The 24416-nt window shown below is 42.5% G+C and overlaps 1 protein-coding gene across 4 annotated transcripts in view; it reads left to right on the top strand.

Moving 5' to 3' along the window:
* The window catches only part of TNKS2 (tankyrase 2), a 66136-nt gene extending 52498 nt beyond the window's left edge, over positions 1 to 13638 (top strand). For 2 of the 4 annotated variants that reach the window (XM_070057626.2, XM_008270190.5), the window contains 6 exons: positions 1781 to 1845; positions 2996 to 3070; positions 5524 to 5629; positions 6977 to 7163; positions 9526 to 9682; positions 10552 to 13638. In XM_070057626.2, the coding sequence (XP_069913727.1) occupies positions 1781 to 1845; positions 2996 to 3070; positions 5524 to 5629; positions 6977 to 7163; positions 9526 to 9682; positions 10552 to 10614 (653 nt within the window). In that variant the 3' untranslated portion in view covers positions 10615 to 13638. Of the gene's footprint in view, positions 1 to 1747; positions 1846 to 2995; positions 3071 to 5523; positions 5630 to 6976; positions 7164 to 9525; positions 9683 to 10551 lie in introns of all 4 variants that reach the window. The other 2 variants (XM_008270191.5, XM_002718506.6) reach the window with 1 other exon arrangement.
* Positions 13639 to 24416: the final 10778 nt, after the last annotated feature.

The following is a 24416-nucleotide window of genomic DNA, read 5'->3' as shown; positions in this document are numbered from 1 at the left end:
TTCTTGGGCCTTAGTCAAGTACTTGTCAGTCTTGATTCTGTAAAATATTCTCCAGATGGTCTCCATAATTCCTGCAGATAATGTAACTCAACTACTCTTACAAGTCTGCATGAGAATCTGACTTGTGGTGATACTTCTATTCTTGAGACAATACCTCAGAATGAAACTGGTGCTCTCATTATCCAGAGAAAACCCTCTGGGCACTGATCCAGTAGTAAAGGATTTAACCCTGATCTGTTGTTGTAGAAAGCTTGTAGATATTAAAGGAGAGTTGTGTTACAAATATGTCGAAGAAATTGAAAAATTCTGCTGAAAATTACATTTAAAAAGCTTTTGTGGGGCCGGCGCTGTGGCACAGTGGGTTAAAGCCCTGGCCTGAAGCGCTGGCATCCCTTATGGGCGCCGGTTCGAGTCCCAGCTGCTCCTCTTCCGATCCAGCTCTCTTCTGTGGCCTGGGAAAGCAGTAGAAGATGGCCCAAGGCCTTGGGCCCCTGCACCCGCATGGGAGACCTGGAAGAAGCTCCTGACTCCTGGCTTCAGATCAGTGCAGCTCCAGCCGTTGCGGCCATCTAGGGAGTGAACCAGCAGATGGAAGACCTATCTCTCTCTCTCTCTCTCTCTCTCTCTGCCTCTCTCTGTAACTGTCTTTCAAATAAATAAAATAAATCTTAAAAAAAAAAAAGCTAGCCGGCGCCGTGGCTCAATAGGCTAATCCTCCACCTTGCGGCGCCGGCACACCGGGTTCTAGTCCCGGTTGGGGCGCCGGATTCTGTCCCGGTTGCCCCTCTTCCAGGCCAGCTCTCTGCTATGGCCAGGGAGTGCAGTGGAGGATGGCCCAGGTGCTTGGGCCCTGCACCCCATGGGAGACCAGGAAAAGCACCTGGCTCCTGGCTCCTGCCAGGATCAGCGCGGTGCGCCGGCTGCAGCGGCGGCCATTGGAGGGTGAACCAGCGGCAAAAGGAAGACCTTTCTCTCTCTGTCTCTCTCTCTCACTGTCCACTCTGCCTGTCAAAAATAAAAAAAAAAAAAAAAAAAAAAAAAAAAAAAAAAAAAAAGCTTTTGTTAAGGCAAAGATGACAAAAAAGTGATGGGTTTATCCTGACCATTGACATTCAGAAAATGTGACAAATTCTTAGCTGAAATAAAGAATCCATCCATTATGGGTCAGACAGAGCATTCAGTAGTTAGGTAATAAACTTTATAGTCTTCTCTTTCCAGGTTTTACAATTACATGAACCGACTATGCACGTTTCATAATTCTTCCCTCTGTTTACACAAAGACTAAAGGGATTAAGTGCTGAAAGTGCTGCATGTTTAGTAAAGGAAGTTATTTGAAGAAGAAAATGTTTTATTAATTCATTAAGAATGAAAGATAGAAAGATTTTCTGAAATACTACAAAACTCTTAAAACTATCAGGTCAAAGATTGGTAGTCTCAATGTGGTAATAAGTCCTGATTTCAATCCTGGAGCAGAGAAAGGACACTGGTAAGGAAAATCAAATGAAGTCTGAGTTTCACTTAAGTTTTGACAATGTGCTGTGGTTGTATAAAATGGTAACTTAAGGGGAAGTTGGGTGAATGGTACACAGGAATGCTACTTTCCTATAAATCTATTCCAAATCATCTATTCCTATAAATATTCCAAAACAAAGGTTTGTAAGAATCAGTAGTAAGCCCAGTGGCTATTCTTGGGTGTGTTCATTGTGTTACTGGCCATTTTTCTTTACCTTCGAATTTCATGTTTCAGGTCTTAACCCATATTTAACTTTGAACACCGCAGGCAGTGGAACAGTTCTCATAGATCTGTCTCCTGACGATAAAGAGTTTCAGTCTGTGGAGGAAGAGGTATGTTTATGTATCTTAAATGACTGCAGAAGATAAATTCTGCTGCATGTGTTACTGGTTCCATTGCTGAATTTCTTGGACGTTCTGGATTTGTTTGAACATGGAGTGTGATCTTAAGCTTGTCCTTCTACCACCTGGAAAATTTTTTTAGTTTAACTTTATTTGAAAAGCAGAGCAACAAAGAATTTCCATCTGCTGCTTCACTCCCCCACGTGGCCACAATAGCCAGATCTGAGCCAGACCAAAGCCAGGAACCAGGAATTCACATGAGTGGCAGGGGTCCAGATCCTTCCCAGGCACATTAGAAGGAAGCTGTGTTGGAAAAAGAGCAACCACGACTATAACTGGCCTTCCAAAATGGGATGCTGGCATCACAAGTAGTGGCTTAACCTGCTGCACCACAATGCCAGTCCACCATCTGGAAAATCTTAAAATCTAGCTTTTAACATTGAAATCTACTTCCTTGATCATCTTAACTCCAGTTACTTGGTTTTCAGCACTACAGTTAAAACTAACACAGAATAACATTGGTAAAGAGGTTGCTGTCTTTTAAAAGTAAACAGTAACTTTTACTCCTTTCATGAAGGAGTTGCAAAGCCAAGTATCTCAGACAGGACCCAGAACAGGTGAATACTACTTGCCCAGCAGGATTTTCTTCCAGCTTTCTCTGTAAAGAACTTTTGGATCAACTGAAGTGTTTGAATAGTACCCTCCTTACACCTCCTTACACTTTGAAGAAAACATACCTTATATGTAAGTTGAGCAGAGATCCAAAGTTGAGTGAAACTTAGTTCTAAAACTCAGTTCACTAGCTCTTGAGGAAACACATGTTGTGCTTTAGTACACCAAAATCAATAGGAACAAATCCTTGTTTTGTTTGAGCATGTCTAGTTAGCCTTATATGTGTAGCTCATCTTGCATACTCTCGTTCCTTTAGTTTGCATTATATAATACCCTCCTATAGTTTCCAGACTGATTAATAAATGTCTAGAATATAACATTCACAAGTTTATAAATCCCATATCCTGTAGACAATAAGAATGTTATAAGTTTTATATTATCAAAAATAAAATCAGTAGAGAATCTTGTTCCAATATCAGAGAAGACATAAAAGTTAATGCACATATGTTTCAAATTATTTTTCAATCAGATGCAAAGTACAGTCCGTGAACACAGAGATGGAGGTCATGCAGGCGGAATCTTCAATAGATATAATATTCTAAAGGTAATGTATTAGTGAAAATGAAGTTTCCTGAGACCATAGTTTTTAGAGTTTGAAGTTTCATAAGAATATAATGTGTCTAGCCAAACAGATCTTTTTTTTTTTTTTTTTTTTAAGATTTTATTTATTTGAAAGAGTTACAGAGAGAGGCGGAGACAGAGAGAAAGATCTTCTATCCGATGGTTCACTCCCCAGATGGCCACAACGGCCAGAGCTGCGCCAGTCCGAAGCCGGGAGCCAGGAGCTTCTTCCAGGTCTCCCATGCGGGTGCAGGGGCCCAAGGCCTTGGGCCATCTTCTTCTGCTTTCCCAGGCCACAGCAGAGAGCTGGATCAGAAGTGGAGCAGCCAGGACTAGAACCAATGCCCATATGGGATGCTGACGCTTCAGGCCAGTGCTTTAACCCACTGTGCCACAGCGCCAGCCCCGTGCTGAACAGATCTTTTAATAAGCCATAATAATTCAGCCTTGTTGAACATACTCAAGTTTGGCATTATTCTTTGTCATAGGGTAATAATAAATCTTGTAGGTTCCAGACTTTAAACATATAGAACATCATTACAATACTCTATTGTAACAAAAAAAAAAAAAAAAAAAAACTATATTGTAACAAAATTTTAAAAACTACCTTTTTTATGGTTTACAAAAGGACCCTAATCTTTGTAGTTATATCATGGTTTTTAAAAAATAATTTTTTAAGATTTATTCATTTATTCATTTGAAAGAGTTATAGGGAGATCTTCCATCTGCTGGTTCATTCCCCCAGATGGCCTTAGCAGCCAGGGCTGTGTGAGACCAAAGATTGAAACTTCATCATGTCTCCCACATGCATGGCAAGAACCCATATACTTGGATTGTCATCCACCGCCTTCTCAGGCACATCAGCAGGAAGCTGGATTGGAAGCAGAGTAGTTAGGACTCAAATCGGCGCTGAAATATGGGATGTGGATGTCCCAGTTGGCAATTTAACCCACTGTGCCACAGTGCCCACTCATGTTCGTGGCTTGTTTTTTTTTTTGTTTAAGAGACAGGAGGACAAAGAGAAAGAGCTCCTATCCATTGTTTCATTCTCCAGATGTCTACAAATGGGCTGGTCCATGCTGTAGCCAGGAGCTGGGAACCCAATCCAAGTCCCCTGTATGGGTGGCAGGGATCCAACTACTGAGCCATTACCTGCTGCTTCCCAGAGTGCACGTTAGCAGGAAGTTAGAACTGGGCAGAATCAAGACTCAAATCCAAGCACTCTGGTATGGGGTATGAGTGTCTCAGCAGGTGTCCTAATTGCCAGGCCAAACACCTGGCCCTGTATTTTTTTTTTCTTAAATCCTATGTCCACTACAGGTTTCTAGGAATCCCCAGACATTCCACCTTTTTATAAACTTCAGTAGTACTTTCTGTTCATCTTTTCTGAGAAACAACCTTTAAAAATATTTTTGCATTATTCTGTGAGAATCCTTTCTTGATGATTTCAGTTACTTTTCTGTTTTTTTTTTTTTTTTTTTTTTTTTTTTTTTTTTTTTTTTTTTTTTGACAGGCAGAGTGGACAGTGAGAGAGAGAGACAGAGAGAGAAAGGTCTTCCTTTGCCGCTGGTTCACCCTCCAATGGCCGCCGCTGCAGCCGGCGCACCGCGCTGATCCTGGCAGGAGCCAGGAGCCAGGTGCTTTTTTTCCTGGTCTCCCATGGGGTGCAGGGCCCAAGCACCTGGGCCATCCTCTACTGCACTCCCTGGCCATAGCAGAGAGCTGGCCTGGAAGAGGGGCAACCGGGACAGAATCCGGCGCCCCGACCGGGACTAGAACCCGGTGTGCCGGCGCCACAAGGTGGAGGATTAGCCTATTGAGCCACGGCGCCGGCTAGTTACTTTTCTGAAGACCTTTTCCAACTTTGCTGTTTTTCTTGAGCTATAGCAATCCAAATTAGATACCATACTGGATTGCATAATGACTTTGCGTTAACTACATGGAAAAATTCTCAGTAGTAATTGTAAAAGTGAGACAATCGGAATTAAAATGTGGTAAATGTCTTCTTTTTTCTTAAGATCTAATTTATTTAAAAGGCAAAATTACAACAGATTAAGATAGTACTTTGAGCTAGATAAAGCAGGGAGGAAGAAACATTGTCTTTCTAATGCTTGATAAAGAACTCCACATTTCTGATTCAGGGTGTTTTACTAATTTTAAATTAATAAGAATGGAAGTGCTGTAATCACTTAGCGGTAGTCTCAGTCTTTGCATGTGGCCATATGTAGCCTTTCTGGCTTTGGCATTTTTAATTTCCAACTTCATAATTTGGGACACAGTGTTTTCAGTAGACTAAAATGATACATGTATGTCTTACATTTCAGAGAAAAGTTGTGCTTCTCTTCTGGCTAATTATGTATCCCATATTTTGGTTAAGATGAAGTATTTAAATAAAGATTAAGACCTGAAGATTTTATTTTTCTGGTTTTTTGATAGATTCAGAAAGTTTGTAATAAGAAACTATGGGAGAGATATACTCACCGGAGAAAAGAAGTCTCTGAAGAAAACCACAACCATGCAAATGAAAGGATGCTGTTTCATGGTAAGATTGCTTTCCCTTAATTCTACCACTGTCCTGTATTTTAGGGTAGATTTCTTTTTTAAAGATTTACTTGGGGCCGACGACGCTGTGGCATAGCGGGTAAAGCCGCCACCTGCGGTGCTGGCATCCCATATGGGCGCCAATTTAAGTCCTGGCTGCTCGACTTCCAGTCCAGCTCTCTGCTGTGGCCTGGGAAAGCAGTGAAAATGGCCCAGCTCCCTGGGCTCCTGTGCCCATGTGGGAGACCCAGAGGAGAATCCTGGTTCCTGGATTCGGATCAGCGCAACTCCAGCTGGCTCCTAGCTTTGGATTGGCGCAGTGCACCGACCACACCGGCTATTTGGGAGGTGAACCAATGGAAAAGGTTTCTCTCTGTTTCTCTCTCTCTCACTGTCTAACTCCGCCTGTAAAAACAAAAAATAAAAATAAAAAAATAAACCTGACAGGGGCCAGAACTGTGGCATAGTAGGTTAATCCTCCGCCTGTGATACCAGCGTCCTATATGGATGCCGGTTCTAGTCCCGGCTGCTCCTCTTCTGATCCATGGCTATGACCTGGGAAAGCAGTGGAAGATGGCCCAAGTGCTTGGGCCCCTGCACCCATGTGAGAGAACAGGAGGAAGCACCTGGCTCCTGGCTTCAGCCTGCCCAAACCCTGGCTGTGGCGGCCATTTAGGGAGTGAACCAGCAGACGGAAGACCTTTCTGTCTGTCTCTCCCTCTCACTGTCTGTATCTCTACTTCTCAAATAAATAAAAATCTTAAAAAAAATAAAAATAAAAATAAATCTGACAGTAAATTTTGGATTTACATTCATTTTTTGAACTTTGGAGTACATTTTATGATTTATACTTTATGGTTATAATATGATTACCATAAGGGCAAAAATAAATATGGATGTTGACTGTTAATGTTGTTTTAAGATCACTCTGAGAAATTGTGTTTTGTTAACTAATTGATTGAGTATAAAATTGAAGTGAGGCCTGAAGATCACTACAGAAAACTACATTCATCCTTTTCTGATTTTGATTCTGAACATCTTAAACTACATTTAACTTCAATGTTCACAAAGTGATACCTGTGGTTGAATCATGAACTCCAATTTTTATTTTTTGAAGCTTTCTGATTATTTATGTCTTAAGTTGTTGAGAGAGTGAAACAGTGAAAGGAGCGCTGTCTCCCTTTTAAGTAAAGGAAATAGAATAATGAACTGACAGTTAACTTAACCTTTATTGGTTTTGGCTTTGTGGTGGTGGTGGTATATATTTAAGAATTTAACCTCAAAAAGGCTTTAGTTCTTTTTCTAAGATAAGTTTTAAGTTATTGTTACCCATCTGTGTGTATTTCAGGCTCTCCCTTTGTGAATGCAATTATCCATAAAGGCTTTGATGAAAGGCACGCGTACATAGGTGGCATGTTTGGAGCTGGGATTTATTTTGCTGAAAACTCTTCCAAAAGCAATCAGTATGTATATGGAATTGGAGGAGGTACTGGGTGTCCAGTTCACAAAGACAGATCTTGTTATATTTGCCACAGGTAAGAGAATATTTGTTCTCATTTATTTTGATAAAAATCAGAAAAGAACTAGTTACATATTTGAGAAATTTGGGGACCAGGTAATATTTTGGACAGCTAGTAATCCAAGATACATATATTTTAGGTTGCATTTGGATCTCATTAGCTATAGTAACTAATATTTATTATATGACCTTTATGGAAAACACTTCTTACTTAATGTAATTAACTCACTTAATCATTAGAATACCTAGTGCTTCAAAGGATGCTAAATTGGAGGTGGACAACTGGTGCAGTGGTTAAGGAACTGCTTGGAATGCCCACGTCCCATATGGGAATACCTGGATTAAAGTCCTGACTCCAGTTCTGATGTCAGCTTCCTTGCTCATGTGCACCTCGGGAGGCAGCAGGTGATGACTCAAGTACATGGGTCTCTGCCACCCACTTGGGAGACCCAGATTGAGCTCCTGGCTCCTGACTTCAGCCTGGCCCAGCCCCAGCTGTTGCAGGCATTTAGAGTGTGAACCAGCAAATGAAATATCTCTATTTCTCTACCATTCAAAATGAAATTAATTAAATTTTTTTAAATGCTGAATAAAAAAATAACATTGAGGCCAGCACTGCAGCTCACTAGGCTAATCCTCCGCCTTGCGGCGCCGGCACACCGGGTTCTAGTCCCGGTCAGGGCGCCGGATTCTGTCCCGGTTGCCCCTCTTCCAGGCCAGCTCTCTGCTGTGGCCCGGGAGTGCAGTGGAGGATGGCCCAAGTGCTTGGGCCCTGCACCCCATGGGAGACCAGGAGAAGTACCTGGCTCCTGCCATCAGATCAGCGCGGTGCGGCGGCCATTGGAGGGTGAACCAACGGCAAAGGAAGCCCTTTCTCCCTGTCTCTCTCTCACTATCCACTCTGCTTGTCAAAAAAAAAAAAAAAATTGAGGGGCTGGCACTGTGGAATAGCGGGTAAAGCTGTCATATGTAGCACCGGCATCCCAAATTGGGCACCAGTTTGAGCCCTGACTGCCCCAGTTCTGATCCAGCTCCCTGCTAATGCACCTGAGAAAGCAGCAGCAGATGGCCCAAGTCCTTGGGCCCCTGCACCCATGTGGGAGACCCAGAAGAAGCTCCTGGCTCCTGACTTCACTCTGGCCTAGACCTGGCCACTGTGGCCATTTTGGGAAGTGGACCAGCAAATGGAAGATATTTCTCTCTCTCTCTCTCTCTCTTTCTCTCTCTTTCTCTTTCTCTCTCTCACTCACTCACTCACTCACTCTACCTTTCAAGTAAATTAAATAAATCTTAAAAAAGAAAGAAAGAAAAAGATAATACTGAGCATGAGAGAGATTTTATTGTAGCCCTTGAATGCTATAGGACTGTGAGTTAAGACGTTAGAATTCAGGAGTGGGCATTTGGCCTGGCAGAAGTTAAGACACCAGTTAAGATAAGTACGTTGCACGTCATAGTAACTGGGTTTAGTTCCTGTTCTGGCTCCTTTGTCCATCTTCCCAGCAATGCAGACCCTGGGAGGCAGTGGTGATGGCTCATGTTAGTGGGTTCGTTACATCCATATGGGAGTCCCAGATTGAGTTCCTGCCTGAGTCCCCAGGCCCAAGTCCCAGCTGGTACAGGCCTTTGGAGAATAAATCAGTATATGGGATTCTCTTGCTCTCTCTTACATATATAAACATAATTATATTTTATCTATCTATATGTATGTATGTATTAAATGTAATTTTAAAGCAAGAGACAAGTGAAATCTCCCCTCTGCTGGTTCATCCCCTAAATGCCCACAACAACCAAGGCTGAAGCAGGCCAAAGCCAGGGATCAGGTACTCAGTCTAGATGTCCCATATGGATGGTAGGAACCAACCACTTGAGCCTCCCAGGTGGGCGTTTTCAAGAAATTGGTTCTGGAGCTGAGCTAGGACTCAGACCCAAGCACTCCAGTATGGCATGTAGGCATTCCAAGTAGCATCTTAACCACTGTGCCAAAAGCCTGCCCCTGCCCCTCAAGTATATTTTGAAGATGGAAGCAACTTAGTTGGATAAATGTCCAGTTTTGCAAGCCACCACTTAGAAACCCCTTGAATTGTTCCTTGTTCCCTCTTGGCCTATGATTTTTATGTTTTTGCTGGAATTACAAATAAGATCTTAAAAGTCTGAATCTCTATAATGTCATTACATTTTTCAGGTTTTGTAGTTAAAAGATTAAATCAATAAGGGTAGTAGAAGACATTCTTACAAAGTTCTTTTAAGAGTAGAAAGGTATAAATAATTATAAATGTTACATATGAATACATTGTAAAGCTATGAGTATACACAAATAATAACTCGTATTTACATGTCAGATTTGTCTTCAAGCTGATCTTTTCCTTTCTCTACCATAGACAGCTGCTCTTTTGCCGAGTAACCTTGGGAAAGTCTTTCCTGCAGTTTAGTGCAATGAAAATGGCACATTCTCCTCCAGGTCACCACTCAGTCACTGGTCGACCCAGTGTCAATGGCCTAGCCTTAGCCGAATATGTTATTTACAGAGGAGAGCAGGTAACACTTTTTTTTTTTTTTTTTTTTGCCTGTATTTAAAAATAGTATCCGGCCACATTTTAAATTCTTTCTAATCTCTTAAATTGGCAAAGTACATTGCCTTAAGACCTGCATTTTTTGAATGTTTATGTGGAAATAATTTCAGACTTGAAAAGTTTTGAAAATAGTAGAGAATTCCTTTTTGCCCTTTACCTAATTTTCCAAATCTTAATATTTTATTCTCTCCCTTTCCTCTGTCATCCTCTCTCACTCACACCCTCCTTCTCCATGTGTATATATGAGCATATTATTTTTTGTGAACTGTTTGAGAGTAAGTTACAGGCATGTCTCTTTGTCCTTAAATTGTACTTGAGTTGAGTGTGTATTTCCTAAAAACAAGAACATCTAAAATTACCAAAATCAGAAAAATACCTTTGATATTACTGTATGTATTCTGCAGACTGTATTCATATTTTTCCAGTTGTACTAAATCTTTTTTTAGCTCCCGTAAAATATAATTAATCACATTCGTGCATTTAATAGTTAACCCATCTGTCTGTAGCAAAGAAGGATATGTTGATAATTCCTGCTGTCAGTGACACACATCTAGTCAGGAGCAGTACTAGGACAGTGTTCTGAACTGAGGGTAGGTTTCAGAATCACCTCAGTTAGGAAAAACAGTTTCCATAGTGTTCATCCTAGACCCGCTGATGTAGCGTGTAAAGGAAAGGATTGGAATCATGATAGGGAGGTTTGGAGAAAATACCCCTAGACATCCACAACACTAATTTAGAACCTCCTCCCTAAAGATCCTATAGGAATCCTGTGGGAAGTCTGCTTGTCCTTCAAATCATTTGTTTACCAATAACTGATTAATCTTTCTTTTCCAGGCTTATCCTGAATATTTAATTACTTACCAGATTGTGAGGCCTGAAGGTATGGTTGATGGATAAATAGTTCTTTTAGGAAACTAATTCCCTGAACCTAAAATCATCAAGACAACTGGTGGCCTCTAAGTTACCCTTCTTTGCTGAACAAGTAATCTTGTCCACAGGCCTATGGCAGAAGGCTAAAAAGTATGAAAGAAGTTTAACATTCTGAGTTGATAGAGCTTTAAAAATGTACAGTGTTTTCTAAATAGTTCCTGTTTTTCAGCACTTTAACAGATGCCATTCCAGGTTAAACTGGGTTTTGTCTGTACTAAATTATGAACAGAGTTAACTTGAATCTTTTATACATTATGCATTGATTCTAACAAAAACTTGTAATGCCCTCAACAGAACTCGTTTTATTAATACAGTACTGTGTTCTTTAAAGCACAGGATTTACACTGAATACAATTTCATTTGTAAAACTGTAAATAAGAGCTTTTGTACTAGCCCAATATTTATTTACATTGCTTTGTAATATAAATCTACTGCTTTAGAACTACAGCGGTTTACACAGTTACACGTATTGCTCGTCTGTACTTCATCTTGCATTGTTATGATTGAGTGATCACGTTTGATTCCAGAGGCTATGTTGAGTTGTTGGAGAAGATTGATTTATCAGATTTAATTTGCTGATGGAAACATGTGTCTCCCGTTAGAAATTTTTTTAATAACTTACTTTATAAATACTCTGGGATTTCTAATTTGTGATGCCTTTGTATCTCTAAGACACACATTCCAAAGAGCTCTAACTATGATAGGTTCTGATTACTAAAGAAGGTTCTTTACTGGCCTCAAACTCTAGGTTTTGCATTGGAAAATTTTCTGATGTCCTTCTGCAAAAATTAAAGCAATTGCTCTTGTTTTTAGAGAGGCTAAATCTTGCTTATGGGCAATTATGTTGTTTTCATGAAATGTAAATAGGAAGTTAAATTTCAGAGAAAGGAAGAGTAATTCTGGATAATTTCCCACTCTGTTTTAATTAACTAAAGTCTAAAAGGGGGAAAAAATAACAAATGGGAATGGGTAGTTCTTTATTCTAAGTATTTTTTCCCTATTCTTTTTTCTTAATCTTATTGTTGTATCTGTAGCCAATCTATACATCATTGGTAGAGTCAGAACCATAAAATAATAATAGGTGTCTGTTGTCTCCTGGCCTCCTGAATGGGCAGGTGCAGTGACACAGGCACTTCCTGCCTTTCTATGACATTATGCCCTCTTGAAAATACACTTCCAGTTTGTGCACCTCCTGATGACCAGGCGTGTATTTCAGTTTGGCAGCTGTGGAAGGAAGTGCTAATCTCTTAAAACACCATTCCTGGCTATTTGTTAAGGCAAAACTCTCTTCCATGAATTCTGCTCAAGCATCTTGTACAGAGACATGCATTACAGCTTGACAGTCTAGTTGCTTTGTTGACTCTAGCTCCCTCAGAAATAAAGGAAAGGTTTTAACCCACTTAAGTCTTTGCAAAAGAGGAAATTCTCCCCTCTCTACCAATTGTTTTGTTTCATATTTCATTTAGTCTCTAAATTAACTGGCCCTTTGCAGCCACTTGAATATAAAGTGCTAGAAGATCATGTTACCCATCCTGAATAATGGTTAATCAAAGTAAATGCCTATCTAGGGTTATTTCTGTGGTAAAAATTTTGATCATTATTTAAGAGGCCAAATCCTGACTTTGAATTATTTTTATATAGCTCTCTAATAATTGCAGATACGATCCTAAAGTCATTTCTTGAAACACAAATGGATTATGCCAAATTTTATATAAATTTTTCAGGTTCTCTAGGTATCCAAGTTTTATAATTAGAAGATACTAAGATGACTTATTAGGGTCTGTATTTACATATCTCTCAACAGTTAGCCCATCTTACTCACCCTGTGAGTGAGTCTGGAACTGCTTGTCATGTAAAATCATTCTAGTCCAGGAGTTTACAATACTACAAACTGTATTATTTCATCTAGTCCATTGCTTAATTTGTGTGTCATTTTTCCATGAATGATTATATTGTGGTTACTATGTTAGCATGACAGTATTTCAGATAGCTTTGTGTTGGGTGGTTGGGTATGAGGTTTTGTTTTTGGTTTTTTGGTTTTTTAAGTACTTTGCATGAAATATCTCACTTTATAATGATGGAATTGCTTTTTCTTTTTGTCTTGTGATTTTATTTTTGAAGTGAAATTTAATTTGTTGTGCAAGTAGTACTATTATACCCATCTTGAGTGTCTTACTTGTACTGTATCACATTCCATACCCTCATTTTATTCTTAATAAACTGTTCACTTGTTTTTCTGAATAGCACGGTAATTACTGAAATAGTATAAATGTGTTGAATGGTTTTTGAGAAAATGGATTGAGGTTACAATAAACCACATTTGCAGGAAAGCAAAGTAGTTCTGAGTCTAATAGTGATAAAGAGTGAAGTTTAAAGTTTGAAATGTTGAATGTTGTGACCAATACTTATATATTTTCTTAAGATGAAAGTAGCTGAGGTTGGCATGGCACACAGGTTAAGCTGCTAGCTGCAACCTCAGAGTCTCATATCAGAATGCTGGTTCCAGTCCCAACAACTCCACTTCCAGTCCTGTTTCCTGCTAATTAAGTGGGAGACCAGGAGTTCCTGGCTCTTGGCTTTGGACTGGTCCAGCCCTGGCTATTGTGGCCATTTGGGGAGTGAACCAGCAGATAGAAGATCTCTGATCTCTGCCCCCTCCCCTTTTTCTCTCTTCCTGCTTCCCTTCTCACTCTGTTATCTTTTAATTAAATAAATCTTTAAAAAGAAATTATAGAAAATATATTTCAAATTTAAGTATGCTTGTGTGTGATCAATTCTCTGCTTTCCATAATAAGAGAATGTTGGTGCGAATAACCCGTAAGTCATTTGACTTGGAAATACATTTCAGCAGCTATCTTCCTGCTTTATTTAGGATAATATTAAAGTGTTTGTTGTTTCCTGAGCTTGCATGCCAATGTGTGATGTGATCCAGTTGTTTGCAGGTTGATGAAGCAAGAAAATATGCAAATAAATTTCCCAAGTTTCCTGTGATTAGTTCTCCTGACTGTGCCTTTACCTATTGTCTTGTCCTGTTAGAGAATTGGTGCGACAGAAGAAGCAACTAGTGGTGTCCATTCTTCATCAAGAGAACTGGCAGATTCCTAAAAAGTGAAACTGTAATATGCCCTTACACTCTCTCCTGAATTTCCACACCCTTCCCTTTTCATACTTGCTAGCTTAGGCAGACAGTGACCCAAAATACTGAATCCATCCCTAGAAAGTTCTTGCTCACCAGAGATGAGCCACCATTATCAGAAATGTCTTCTCCACTTGATTACCTACTCAACACTCATCAAACTAATGACACAAGTATATACAAAGCCCCCAAAAGTAGTCTTGTCACTATACTGTAGCTTGTGCTACACAGAAGTGTGGTCTATATACTTTGTTACCAGCCCATGGGGAGATAAATGCAAAAAGGGGAAACTTAGAAACTTTATAGCAATTTGATGTTGCTATAATATTTGTTATTCCTTTTACAAAAATGTTGGCCTGTAACAATTTAGAAATTAAGAGGGGAAAAAAAAGGTCCTTCACACATAATTCAAAGGTTTTAAGAAAAGTACCCACCTTGTGTACCAGTGTGGGGAGCAGGGCCTGTCTCCCGCAACATGGCAAAATAAGTACTGAGACTACCGAGACTAGACTAGACTATTGAGACTAACTCTGTGCACCTGATCTCCCACCATATGGCGCTGAGAGGGAGTAAACAAATCTTACACAGCTGCTTCGTCAATTAGCTGATTCCTGATCCAACCTCTGATTGGAGGAGAACAGTGTGCTCAGCACGTGGGCAGCAGAGCACGGATTGGTGGGAGAGGACTATAGAGGCGTGATAGAAGCGGCGCGGAGGAATTCGCTTATGTGCCGAGAGGTGTCGCAGACATCTCACACCACGCGCAGAAAGAATAACAAGAATGCGGACACACACCAAGTGGAATGTGGTTAGAATGCGGTTAGCACAGGAGCAAACTTGAGCGCACAACGCAGAGCCATTCGCTTAAACAACAGCGTCCGGTCCGGTGTCGTTCTCCCGCGAGCCCATGGAGGAGCAACAACCAGTAGACCCAATACCTAGCTTATGTATACACACAGAGTATAGTCCCTCAGTAAATTTTTTGTTAAGTGAATAAGTGGAGATTGAATGATCTGGGCCCTTAGGGTCATGAATCTGAATTTGAATTTTTACCCTGTGCCTCACCAACTGTATGATTGTGAATAAATTGCATTTTTAAGTTTTACAGTATTGACCTCACCTCATAGGGGAGTTGAGAGAAAATCTGCTGTACGTGCCTCCAAGTACCTGGTGATAACTGGTTCTCATAACTAATGCTGTTTCTCTGCATAAGCCAGGACTGGTGGCTTGAGTTTTTTGACTTAATCTTGGAGACAGAACATAGAATCTCAGCCACTAATGCCTTTGTGCTAAGAAGCTTCAAATGGCCGGTGCTGCAGCTCACTTGGCTGATCCTCCGCCTGCAGCGCCGGCACCCCGGGTTCTAGTTCCAGTTGGAGCGCCGGATTTCTGTCCTGGTTGCTCCTCTTCCAGGCCAGCTCTCTGCTGTGGCCCGGGAAGGTGGTGGAGGATGTCCCAAGTGCTTGGACCCTGCCCCCACATGGGAGACCAGGAGGAAGCACCTGGCTCCTGGCTTCGGATCAGCACAGCGCGCCAGCTGTGGTGGCCATTGGGGGGTGAACCAATGGCAAAGGAAGACCTTTCTCTCTCTCTCCCACTCACTCTCTCTCACTGTCTAGCTCTGCCTGTCAAAAAAAAAAAAAAAAAAAACTTCAAATCTTAAATATAGAAATCCCTATATACCTGAGATTTTTAATTTGAACATTAGCATTATAAGAACACAGACAGCGGGCAGGAGAAGGAAGACATACCTACAAACCAAGTTAAACAGTGTTTCTATGGAAAGGACAAGTCCAACTCAATGGGCTGACTCATCAGAGACTGAAGGCAGTCCACCATGAGCACCAATCAGTAAACACAATCTTGGAAGATTAGTTCTTCCACAGACTAATTACAATAACTAAAGAATAAATATGCTTAAAATTATTGAAGTGGGGATGGGGGTAAAACAAAGCATTAAAACCATTGCGCAAGATGATGCCAGGAAGAAGGCCAAGTAGATTTGGAAAGTCTTTAGAACTAAAAAATACATTAAGAAATTTAAAGTGAGCGGTCAAGCCTTTGACCTAGCAGTTTCATGCTCACATCCCACATTAAAGCACTTGGGTTGGAGTTCCATAGGTCTGGCTCATGGTTTCCAGCTTCCTACCAAGATAGACCCTGTGAGGCGTTGATAATAATGGCGCAAGTTGTTGAGTGTCTGCCACCCACGTAGGCAATCTGGATTGGTGTGCCCAGTCTCTGCCTACCTGTCTGTCTCTGCCTCTCAAACAGATTTTCTTTTCAATCTCCCTTGAAATTTGAGTGTAGTGTATATTTGTAACAAGAAAATGTCATTGAGGGGCCACTATCATAAATACTTTCTAAGTATTTTTTCTATTCCAGGCACTGTATTACACACCAGACAGAAGACTAAGAAATGTGGTAAAGACAGACTTAGGAAGGTAAAGGAGGGGACCAGAAATAGGTATGCTGACTAGTCAACTGATACAAAAGACTGTAGACTGAGAAGATAGATTAGCCAACCTCTAAATGGTCAGCTTATTAGAAATCTGACCACATGTCAAAATGAGTTTAGTAATATTTTGTTATTTCTGAGATGACAATTTCTGAAAAATACAGAAACTAATTGGTGAAAGACCTATGGAAGGTAGCATGTGGAAAGTTTCCATCTGGGCACCTGGCCTCTGGTAAGTGCTGTGTAAATGGTTAAAGGGTTCAGAAGAACCACTAGGACTTTTATTCTAGTCAGAGAATTGTTTACTACAGAAGGATTTGCATGACAGATCAAGGAGACCAAAAAAAATTTTGTGAAAGACTGAATAACATAACATATCTAGTTGTGTATAAAACTATATTCCCCCACTTCAGGCCAGCACTGTGGCTCACTTGGCTAATCCTCTGCCTGCGGCACTGGTATCCCATATGGGCGCCGGGTTCTAGTCCCGGTTGCTCCTCTTCCAGTCCAACTCTCTGCTGTGGCCCGGAAGGGTAGTGGAGGATGGCTCAAGGCTTGGGCCCCAGCACCAGCATAGGACACCAGAAAGAAGCACCTGGCTCCTGGCTTTGCATCAGAGCAGCGCTGGCCGTAGCAGCCATTTGGGGAGTGAACCAACTCTGTCTCTGACTGTCTATAACTCTACCTGTCAAATTAAAAAAATAATAATAATACTGTATTCCCCAGAAGCTTATGTGTTTTTTCCCCCAAGTGTTCGAGGAACATTCACAAAAATTGTCCATGTAGTAGACCATAAGAACGATCTTAAGTTCAAAAAACTAAAAGCAAGTCTCTGATCATAATGATCAAAACTAAATTTAAAACAGAGTAAAAAATCTCAAAAGCTAAAGGGAGGTTTATCGCCAGATAGAAAATTTTAAGGAATTTTCAAAGACTGCTCATATTCATGAAAATAAACCTGGAAACCTACCTAGATGAAACCTAGAATAATAATCTAGTAAAACATAATTGATCAAAACCAACCCCAGGAAAGAGAGCAAATCTAAACAAACCACATGCTGAAGAAGAAATAATGTCAAAAGCTATCCCCATATCCTGGATGAGTTTCACACATAAATTGCGACGAACCATTAAGGAACCGAAGTTATTTAAACAGTTCTACAGTGAGTGAAAACTTCCAACATAAAATTACTGCAAACTTCAACATGGTAATACAAAAAGGGATAACTAATACATAAATCTTTAAAATAATTTCAGACAAAGTCCAGAACATAATTATACCATAGATGCAGAGATAACCACAAATGGGCATGAGAAGACTCTGGGGTGATAGGAATGTTAACCCTGTTTTTAAAACGTGGTATGTAATGACCAGTTGGAGTTTATATGAGAAAAGCAGGCATGGTTTGCCATTGGGCAGTAATATACTTTCACCTTGTCAGTACAGCTCATGGGGCAAAAATCAGATGATAATCCCCATGGATTCTGAAAAGGCCCTTGTTCTACATTCATATGTATGTGTATATTCATGTTCATCTGTATGTGATAGAAGCAGATATGTCCAGATGCAATGTATGTAAGTCAGTCTTTAAAAATTTTAGCCCCAGAACTAGTCCTTTAATCTCATTTGTCCATGAACTTTTTGAAGTTCCCTCATACAAGCCAAAAATCAGCCTCATGCTTAATGGAAGGACACTAGAAACATTTAAGCCAAGAACTTAAGACTGTCCACTGTCACTGATAGACATTGTTCTGTAGTTACTAACTGATGCTGTTAGGAGAAACAAAAGTTAGCAATCTTTTAAAGACTCATTTATTTGAAAAGCAGAGAGAAAGAGATAGAGGCCTTCCATCTGCTGGTACACGCCCCAGATGGCCACAACTGCCAGAGCTGGGCCAATCCAAAGCCAGGATCCAGGAGTTTCTTCTGGGTCTCCCATGTGCATGCAGGGGCCCAAGGACGTGGGCCATCTTCTGCTTTCCCAGGCCATAGCAAAGAGCTGGATCAGAAATAGAGCAGGCGGGACAGGAACTGGCAACCATAGGGGATGCTGGCACTGCAGGTGGCAGCTTTACCCGCTATGCCATAGCACCAGCCCCAAAAGTTAGCAGTCTTTTTTTTTTTTTTTTTTTTTGACAGAGTGGACAGAGAGAAAGGTCTTCCTTTTGCCATTGGTTCACCCTCCAATGGCCGCCGCGGCTGGCGCGCTGCGCTGATCCGATGGCAGGAGCCAGGTACTTATCCTGGTCTCCCATGGGATGCAGGGCCCAAGTACTTGGGCCATCCTCCACTGCACTCCCTGGCCACAGCAGAGAGCTGGCCTGGAAGAGGGACAACCGGGACAGAATCCGGCGCCCCGACCAGGGCTAGAACCCGGAGTGCCGGCACTGCAAGGCGGAGGATTAGCCTAGTGAGCCGCGGCGCCGGCCAAGTTGGCAGTCTTAAAGGAGAAAGTAAAATTATTTTTGCTTCCAGGTAATATAAAAAACTCCCAAGAAAATAAATTGAAAAACCATTTCAAACAAGAAAATTTAGTAAGCTGGGTGAGTTTTAATAAAAATCAGAGGCTGGCGCCGCGGCTCACTAGGCTAATCCTCCGCCTTGCGGCGCTGGCACACCGGGTTCTAGTCCCAGTCAGGGCGCCGGATTCTGTCCCGGTTGCCCCTCTTCCAGGCCAGCTCTCTCTATGGCCCGGGAGTGCAGTGGAGGATGGCCCAAGTACTTGGCCCTGCACCCCATGGGAGACCAGGAGAAGCACCTGGCTCCTGCCATCGGATCAGTGCAGCACGCCGGCCGCGGCAGCCATTGGAGGGTGAACCAATGGCAAAAGGAAGACCTTACTCTCTGTCTCTCTGTCTCTCTCTCTCTCTCTCTCTCTCTCACTGTCCACTCTGCCTGTCAAGATAAATAAATTAATTAATTAAATTAAAAAAGAAAAATCAGTGTCCTTTGTATATACACATAAAAAGGAATTATACAGGCAAATGAGGCACAGGAAGTTAGGCTGCCACTTTGGGATGTCCACATCCCATATCTGAGTGCCTCACTTAAGTCCTGGTCACACTCTGCTTCCTGCACATGTGCCCAGGAGCGACTTAACCATTGGCCGCAACGGCTGGAGCTGTGCCAATCTGAACCCAGGAGCTTCTTCCTGGTCTCCCACATGGGTGCAGGGGCCCAAGGACTTAGGCTATCTTCCACTGCTTTCCCAGGCCATAGCAGAGAGCTGGATTGGAAGTGGAGCAACCAGGACTAGAACCGGCACCCATATGGCTTGCCGGAGCTTCAGGCCAGGGTGGACCCGCTGCGCCACAGCGCTGGCCCCTGAAAACTTTTTAAATGCGACTATCCATGGCACTCGCAAAGTCTCCATATTGTACATAAAAAGCATTGTATATGTAACATGAAATTGGAACAGACTTTGTGACCCAGTGAGTTAAGCTGTTGGTTGGGGTCCTCACATCCCATATCAGAGTGCCAGTTCAGCCCTGGCTACTTGATTTCCAATCTATCTCCCTGCTAATGCTCCTGGGAAAGCAGTGAATAATCACCCAAGCGTTTGGGTCCCTGCCACCCATGTGGGAGGCTTATTGGATTTCTTGGCTCCTGGCTTCCACCTAGCCTAGGCTAGGCTGTTAGGGGCAATTAAGGAGTGAACTAGTATATTCAAGATATCTCCCCTCTCCCCCCTCACTCTGCCTTTTTTTTTTTTTTTTTTAAGTTTTATTTATTTGAAAGGCAGAGTTAGAGAGATGCAGAGGCAGAGAGAGGTCTTCCATCTGCTGGTTCACTTCCTCAGGTGGCCGCAGTGGCCAGAACTGTGCCAATCTGAAGCCAGGAGTTTCTTCCGGGTCTCCCACACAGGTGCAGGGGCCCAAGGACTTGAGCCATCTTCTACTTTCCCAGGCCATAGCAGAGAGCTGGATTAGAAGTGGAGCAGCCGGGACACAAACCAGCGCCCATATGGGATGCCAGCACTGCAGACGGCAGCTTTACCTGCTATGCCACAGTGCCAGCTCTACTCTGCCTTTCAAATAAATGAGTTTCTTTTTATTAAAAAAAAAAAAACAGTTCTATATAAGATATAATGGAAGAAATCCCTTTTATAACAAGAGGCACACAATAAGGCTAGAGCAAATATAATGCCATATGCTGTTCTTATAAAAAAAAAAAAAAGTTCAAAACTGTGTTGATTCCATTTCTCCCTAAATAAATTATCAGCCCATTTTGGGGAAGAAGAGATGATACCAATTTACCAATTTTAAAGTTAGTATGGAAAAATAAAGATACAGGATTCTTAATAAAAAATTATCTGGAGGACTACCTATTGCAGGGATACTAGCCATATCAGATGTAAAGATAACTTTCAGGCTACTGTTACTAAACAGTAATAACAGCAATTACACTAACCAACAGAATGGAAGAGAGAATCCCTAGGTGGTCTCAAATCCACAGTATGCGGTAAAGATAGTTGCTACAGACTGAATTTTTTCCCCTCAAAATGCATATGATGAATCCCAACCCCTGATGTGATGATATTTGAAGGTAGAGCCTTTGGGGAGTGATGAGGTTTAGATGCGGTTATGAAGGTGGGGGTTCACCCCCCTCCCCGTTCCAAACTCCTGCCCTGTGAGAACCGTGACAAAGCAACTGTGTGCACCCCAGGAAGAGAACCCTCACCAGAACCCAGCCATACTGACACTGGTCTCAGTCTTCTAGCCTCCAGAACTGTGAGAAAATTAATTTCTATGTCTGGTATTTTGTTGTGCCATCCGGAGTTAGCTGAGACAGTAGGGTAATATGTGATTGTGGGGAAGCAGATGGTGTCTTACTGGGAGCCAGCTGCAAAAAGTAACATTGAACCCAACCTTCTTCATTCCATCCAAATGCACTTTAGATGAGTCTGATATAAAACAGAAGATGCCTGATTTGTCCCTACGTGGCCTGCTCTGCATCCCTGTGGCACCATTTCGGCTCTAGCCCTGGCTCCCGGTGTTCTGGCCCCTCCAGCCTTCTCAGAACACACACACATGCTGTCCACGGGGCCTTCACAGTCACTATTTCTAGAATGTCCCTTCAACATATCCCCGCTGATTACTCTCCCAGCTCCCTCCCCACTGTTCAAATATCACCATCGCCTCCCAGGGAGGCCTTCTTTGTGGGATGTGGGCATCTTAACCAGTAGGCTAACCTCCTGCTCCAGAACCACAACATTTTTTTACTTATTTTTGAAATGTGAGAGGCCGGCAGAGCTCGCATCTGCTGATTGATTTCCCAAATGCCCGCAATAGCCAGCGCTGGGCCAGGATGAAGCCAGAGGAAAGCAGGAACTCAGTCAGGTCTTCCGTGTGAGTGTCAGGCTCACACGTGCAACTGTCACCTGCTGCTTCCAGGGTGTGCATTAGCAGCAGAGCCATGACTTGAATCCCAGGCACTCTGATACGGGACAAAGGCATCCCAGCCAGCAGCTTAACCACTAGGCCAACGGCTGCCGCTGGACCATCTTGTTCTGGATTCCATACATTGCCCCTTCTCCCCCACATAGCTCCCAGTCCTCTCACTGATGGTTCACCCCTGTAGCACTAACCTCATTCTAAACTGAGTGTCACTTACTATAGTTTACTGTAAGCTTCACAACGATGAGTTCCACTCATCTAGAACAGTGCCTGCCGTATAAATGGTGCTCAATAAATACTCAGTAAGTGAATGATCTTTACTTGGTTCTCACCATTATCTGGAGAGAGGGATAGCTAATAGTGGTACTGTCATCACTTACAGTAACAGTGCAGTCACTAACCAGACCCACTACCAACGGTACCTTCAGTAATCAGTTACCCAAATCTCTGCACTACCAGCCAGGTAGTCACTCCTGAAAGACACCAAATCCATCATCCAGAATAGCAAGTTAGAGCTCAGGAGTTCACCCAGCCAGCAGCTCAAGGCCAGTAAGTGGAGGGTCTCACCCATCTCCCTTCCCGCTGTGTTCAGAAATTCCTGAATGTGTTGTGCTCCCAAGAAGCAGTAAATCAGCCCTTCGCAGGCAGGATTCTCTCCTCAGGGGTCTCTGGGACTGTCATGGGCCTGGACCACACCGAAATGTGGGATGCATGGGTCTCGTCCCCCCATTTCTCTGCTACTTCCAGTCTGAATCGTGAATGATAACTACAGGGGGGCCACCCAGCCACCCTGCAGATTGGCCAGAGGCACTGTGTGTCAGGGGAGGCAGAAAAGGACTCCAGCTTGCCTTCAGAGAGGCTTGCAGCAACAAGGAACATGATGAAAATGTCATTGTGCTGCCTCGGTCCCCTCTTGAACCAGGCACTCAACAAGATGTGTTTTCTTTAGAATCCTTCATCGGCTGAGTTTTAAACTGGCCCACTTGAGGACCAGATGGATTCTGGATAAAGCTGTATACCAGGAATTGAAAGTGATTTCTGGTGATAGTTCCAACCCCACACGTTTGTCCGTGGTGGGAAAGCCGGTAGTGGACTGCCCTGTTCCCGAACGAGCATCTCTCTGTTCTGACCACGGAATAAAGGGAGAATGAATCCAGGCAGACATGACCTGACTGGAGTGTAGTAGATTTTAATATAAAAAGGCTAGCAATTCCAGTAGAAGTGGATATAGTCAATTTGTGTTTACAGACAGGGATTAAACAAACTAATCCGATGGGAGTCTGTACAGGCAATTGTTTGAGAGCAAGATAGATCCATCTGTGTGCAGAGAATTGTGAATGAGTGAGGACACATGACTGAGTGGGCCAGCAAGGCCCAGGGCGGACCACCAGTCTGAGTAATCAGACATTCATGTTTCCCACTGTTTGGTCCCATTGTATCCAAATGTGAGAAGCTGCTCGCCAGCCCCACCGCATACAAAGCTCTTTATTGGACTTTATTGAGGCATGATCCCAGCTGCTTTACTCAGACTGCCAACTCCGAAGGAGTTTTGCTTGATGCTGTCTGGCAGCTTGGCTGTGCCCCCCCCCCCCCCCGTAGATTTATGAGCTGTGAAAGATGGTCAAATTAACACCCCAAGTGTTTCTTATAGGATTAAGGGCTTTGGTTTGCACGAGCGCCCTGACATCCCACACCACCTTTGTGTCTTCCCAGCCCTTCTGCATGGAGTTTAGCAAAGGCCAGTAGGAGGTGACACTGCACACCCGCGCCCAGCATGCAGGACAAAGGATTAGCACACAATTCCAGATGGTGACATTTTGGCATTTAACATCCAGTGGCAGCTTCTCCCAAAGAGAAGGACTGAACTCAGTGGCAAATGCATCGCCTTCCAGGGCTGGATGCCCATCCGTGACTCCCAGAAAGAATGAGGAGCTGGTCTCTTCTGGGCTGGGATGTGGGTTCCTCCAGCAACCCTGACCACCACTGGGGGAGGCCTTAAAATACCCATGTAAATCATACTAATGACCACTTGTTTTGATTGTAACAATAAAGCATATTCATTGTAGAAAAATTTTTTTTGCACCTATTTACCTCTTAAATTTTTTTTTAACTTTTATTTAATGAATATAAATTTCCAAAGTATGATTTATGGATTACAATGGCTTCCCCCACATACCGTCCCTCCCACCCACTACCCTCCCCTTTCCCACTCCCTCTCCCCTTCCATTCACATCAAGATTCATTTTCGATTATCTTAATATACAGAAGATCAGCTTAGTATACATCAAGTAAGGATTGTAGAAAATTTGAGAACTACAGCAAAGTAGAAGTAAAAATCACCCTTCTTTCCTTTGCTTGAAAATATATCATTGGGGGGCGGGGGGCACACTGTGGTTCAGCAGGTTAAAGCCCTGGCCTGAAGTGCCGGCATCCCATATGGACGCTGGCTCTAGTCCCGGCTGCTCCTCTTCCAATCCAGCTCCCTGCTAGTGCACACCCTGAGAGGCAGCAAATGATGGCTCAGGTAGCTGATCCCTGCCACCCACGTGGGAACCCTGGATGGAGTTCCTGGCTGCTGACTTCAGCCCAGCTGTTGTGGACATTTGGGAAGTGAACCAGTAGATAGAAGGTCTCTCTTCGTCTATTTCTCTACCTTTCAAATAGAAAATGAAAAAATAATTTAAAATGAAAGAAAAGTGTATCAATACCAATTTTGTCTATCAAATTGCAGGTTAAAAAAACAAGAATGATACTCTGTGCTAAAAATAATTGGTATTC

Source organism: Oryctolagus cuniculus, chromosome 15 (genome assembly GCF_051225735.1).
Source record: "Oryctolagus cuniculus isolate XC-2025 breed Fujian yellow rabbit chromosome 15, ASM5122573v1, whole genome shotgun sequence".
Lineage (NCBI taxonomy): Eukaryota > Metazoa > Chordata > Mammalia > Lagomorpha > Leporidae > Oryctolagus > Oryctolagus cuniculus.
This window is presented reverse-complemented; position numbering and strand designations above follow the sequence as displayed.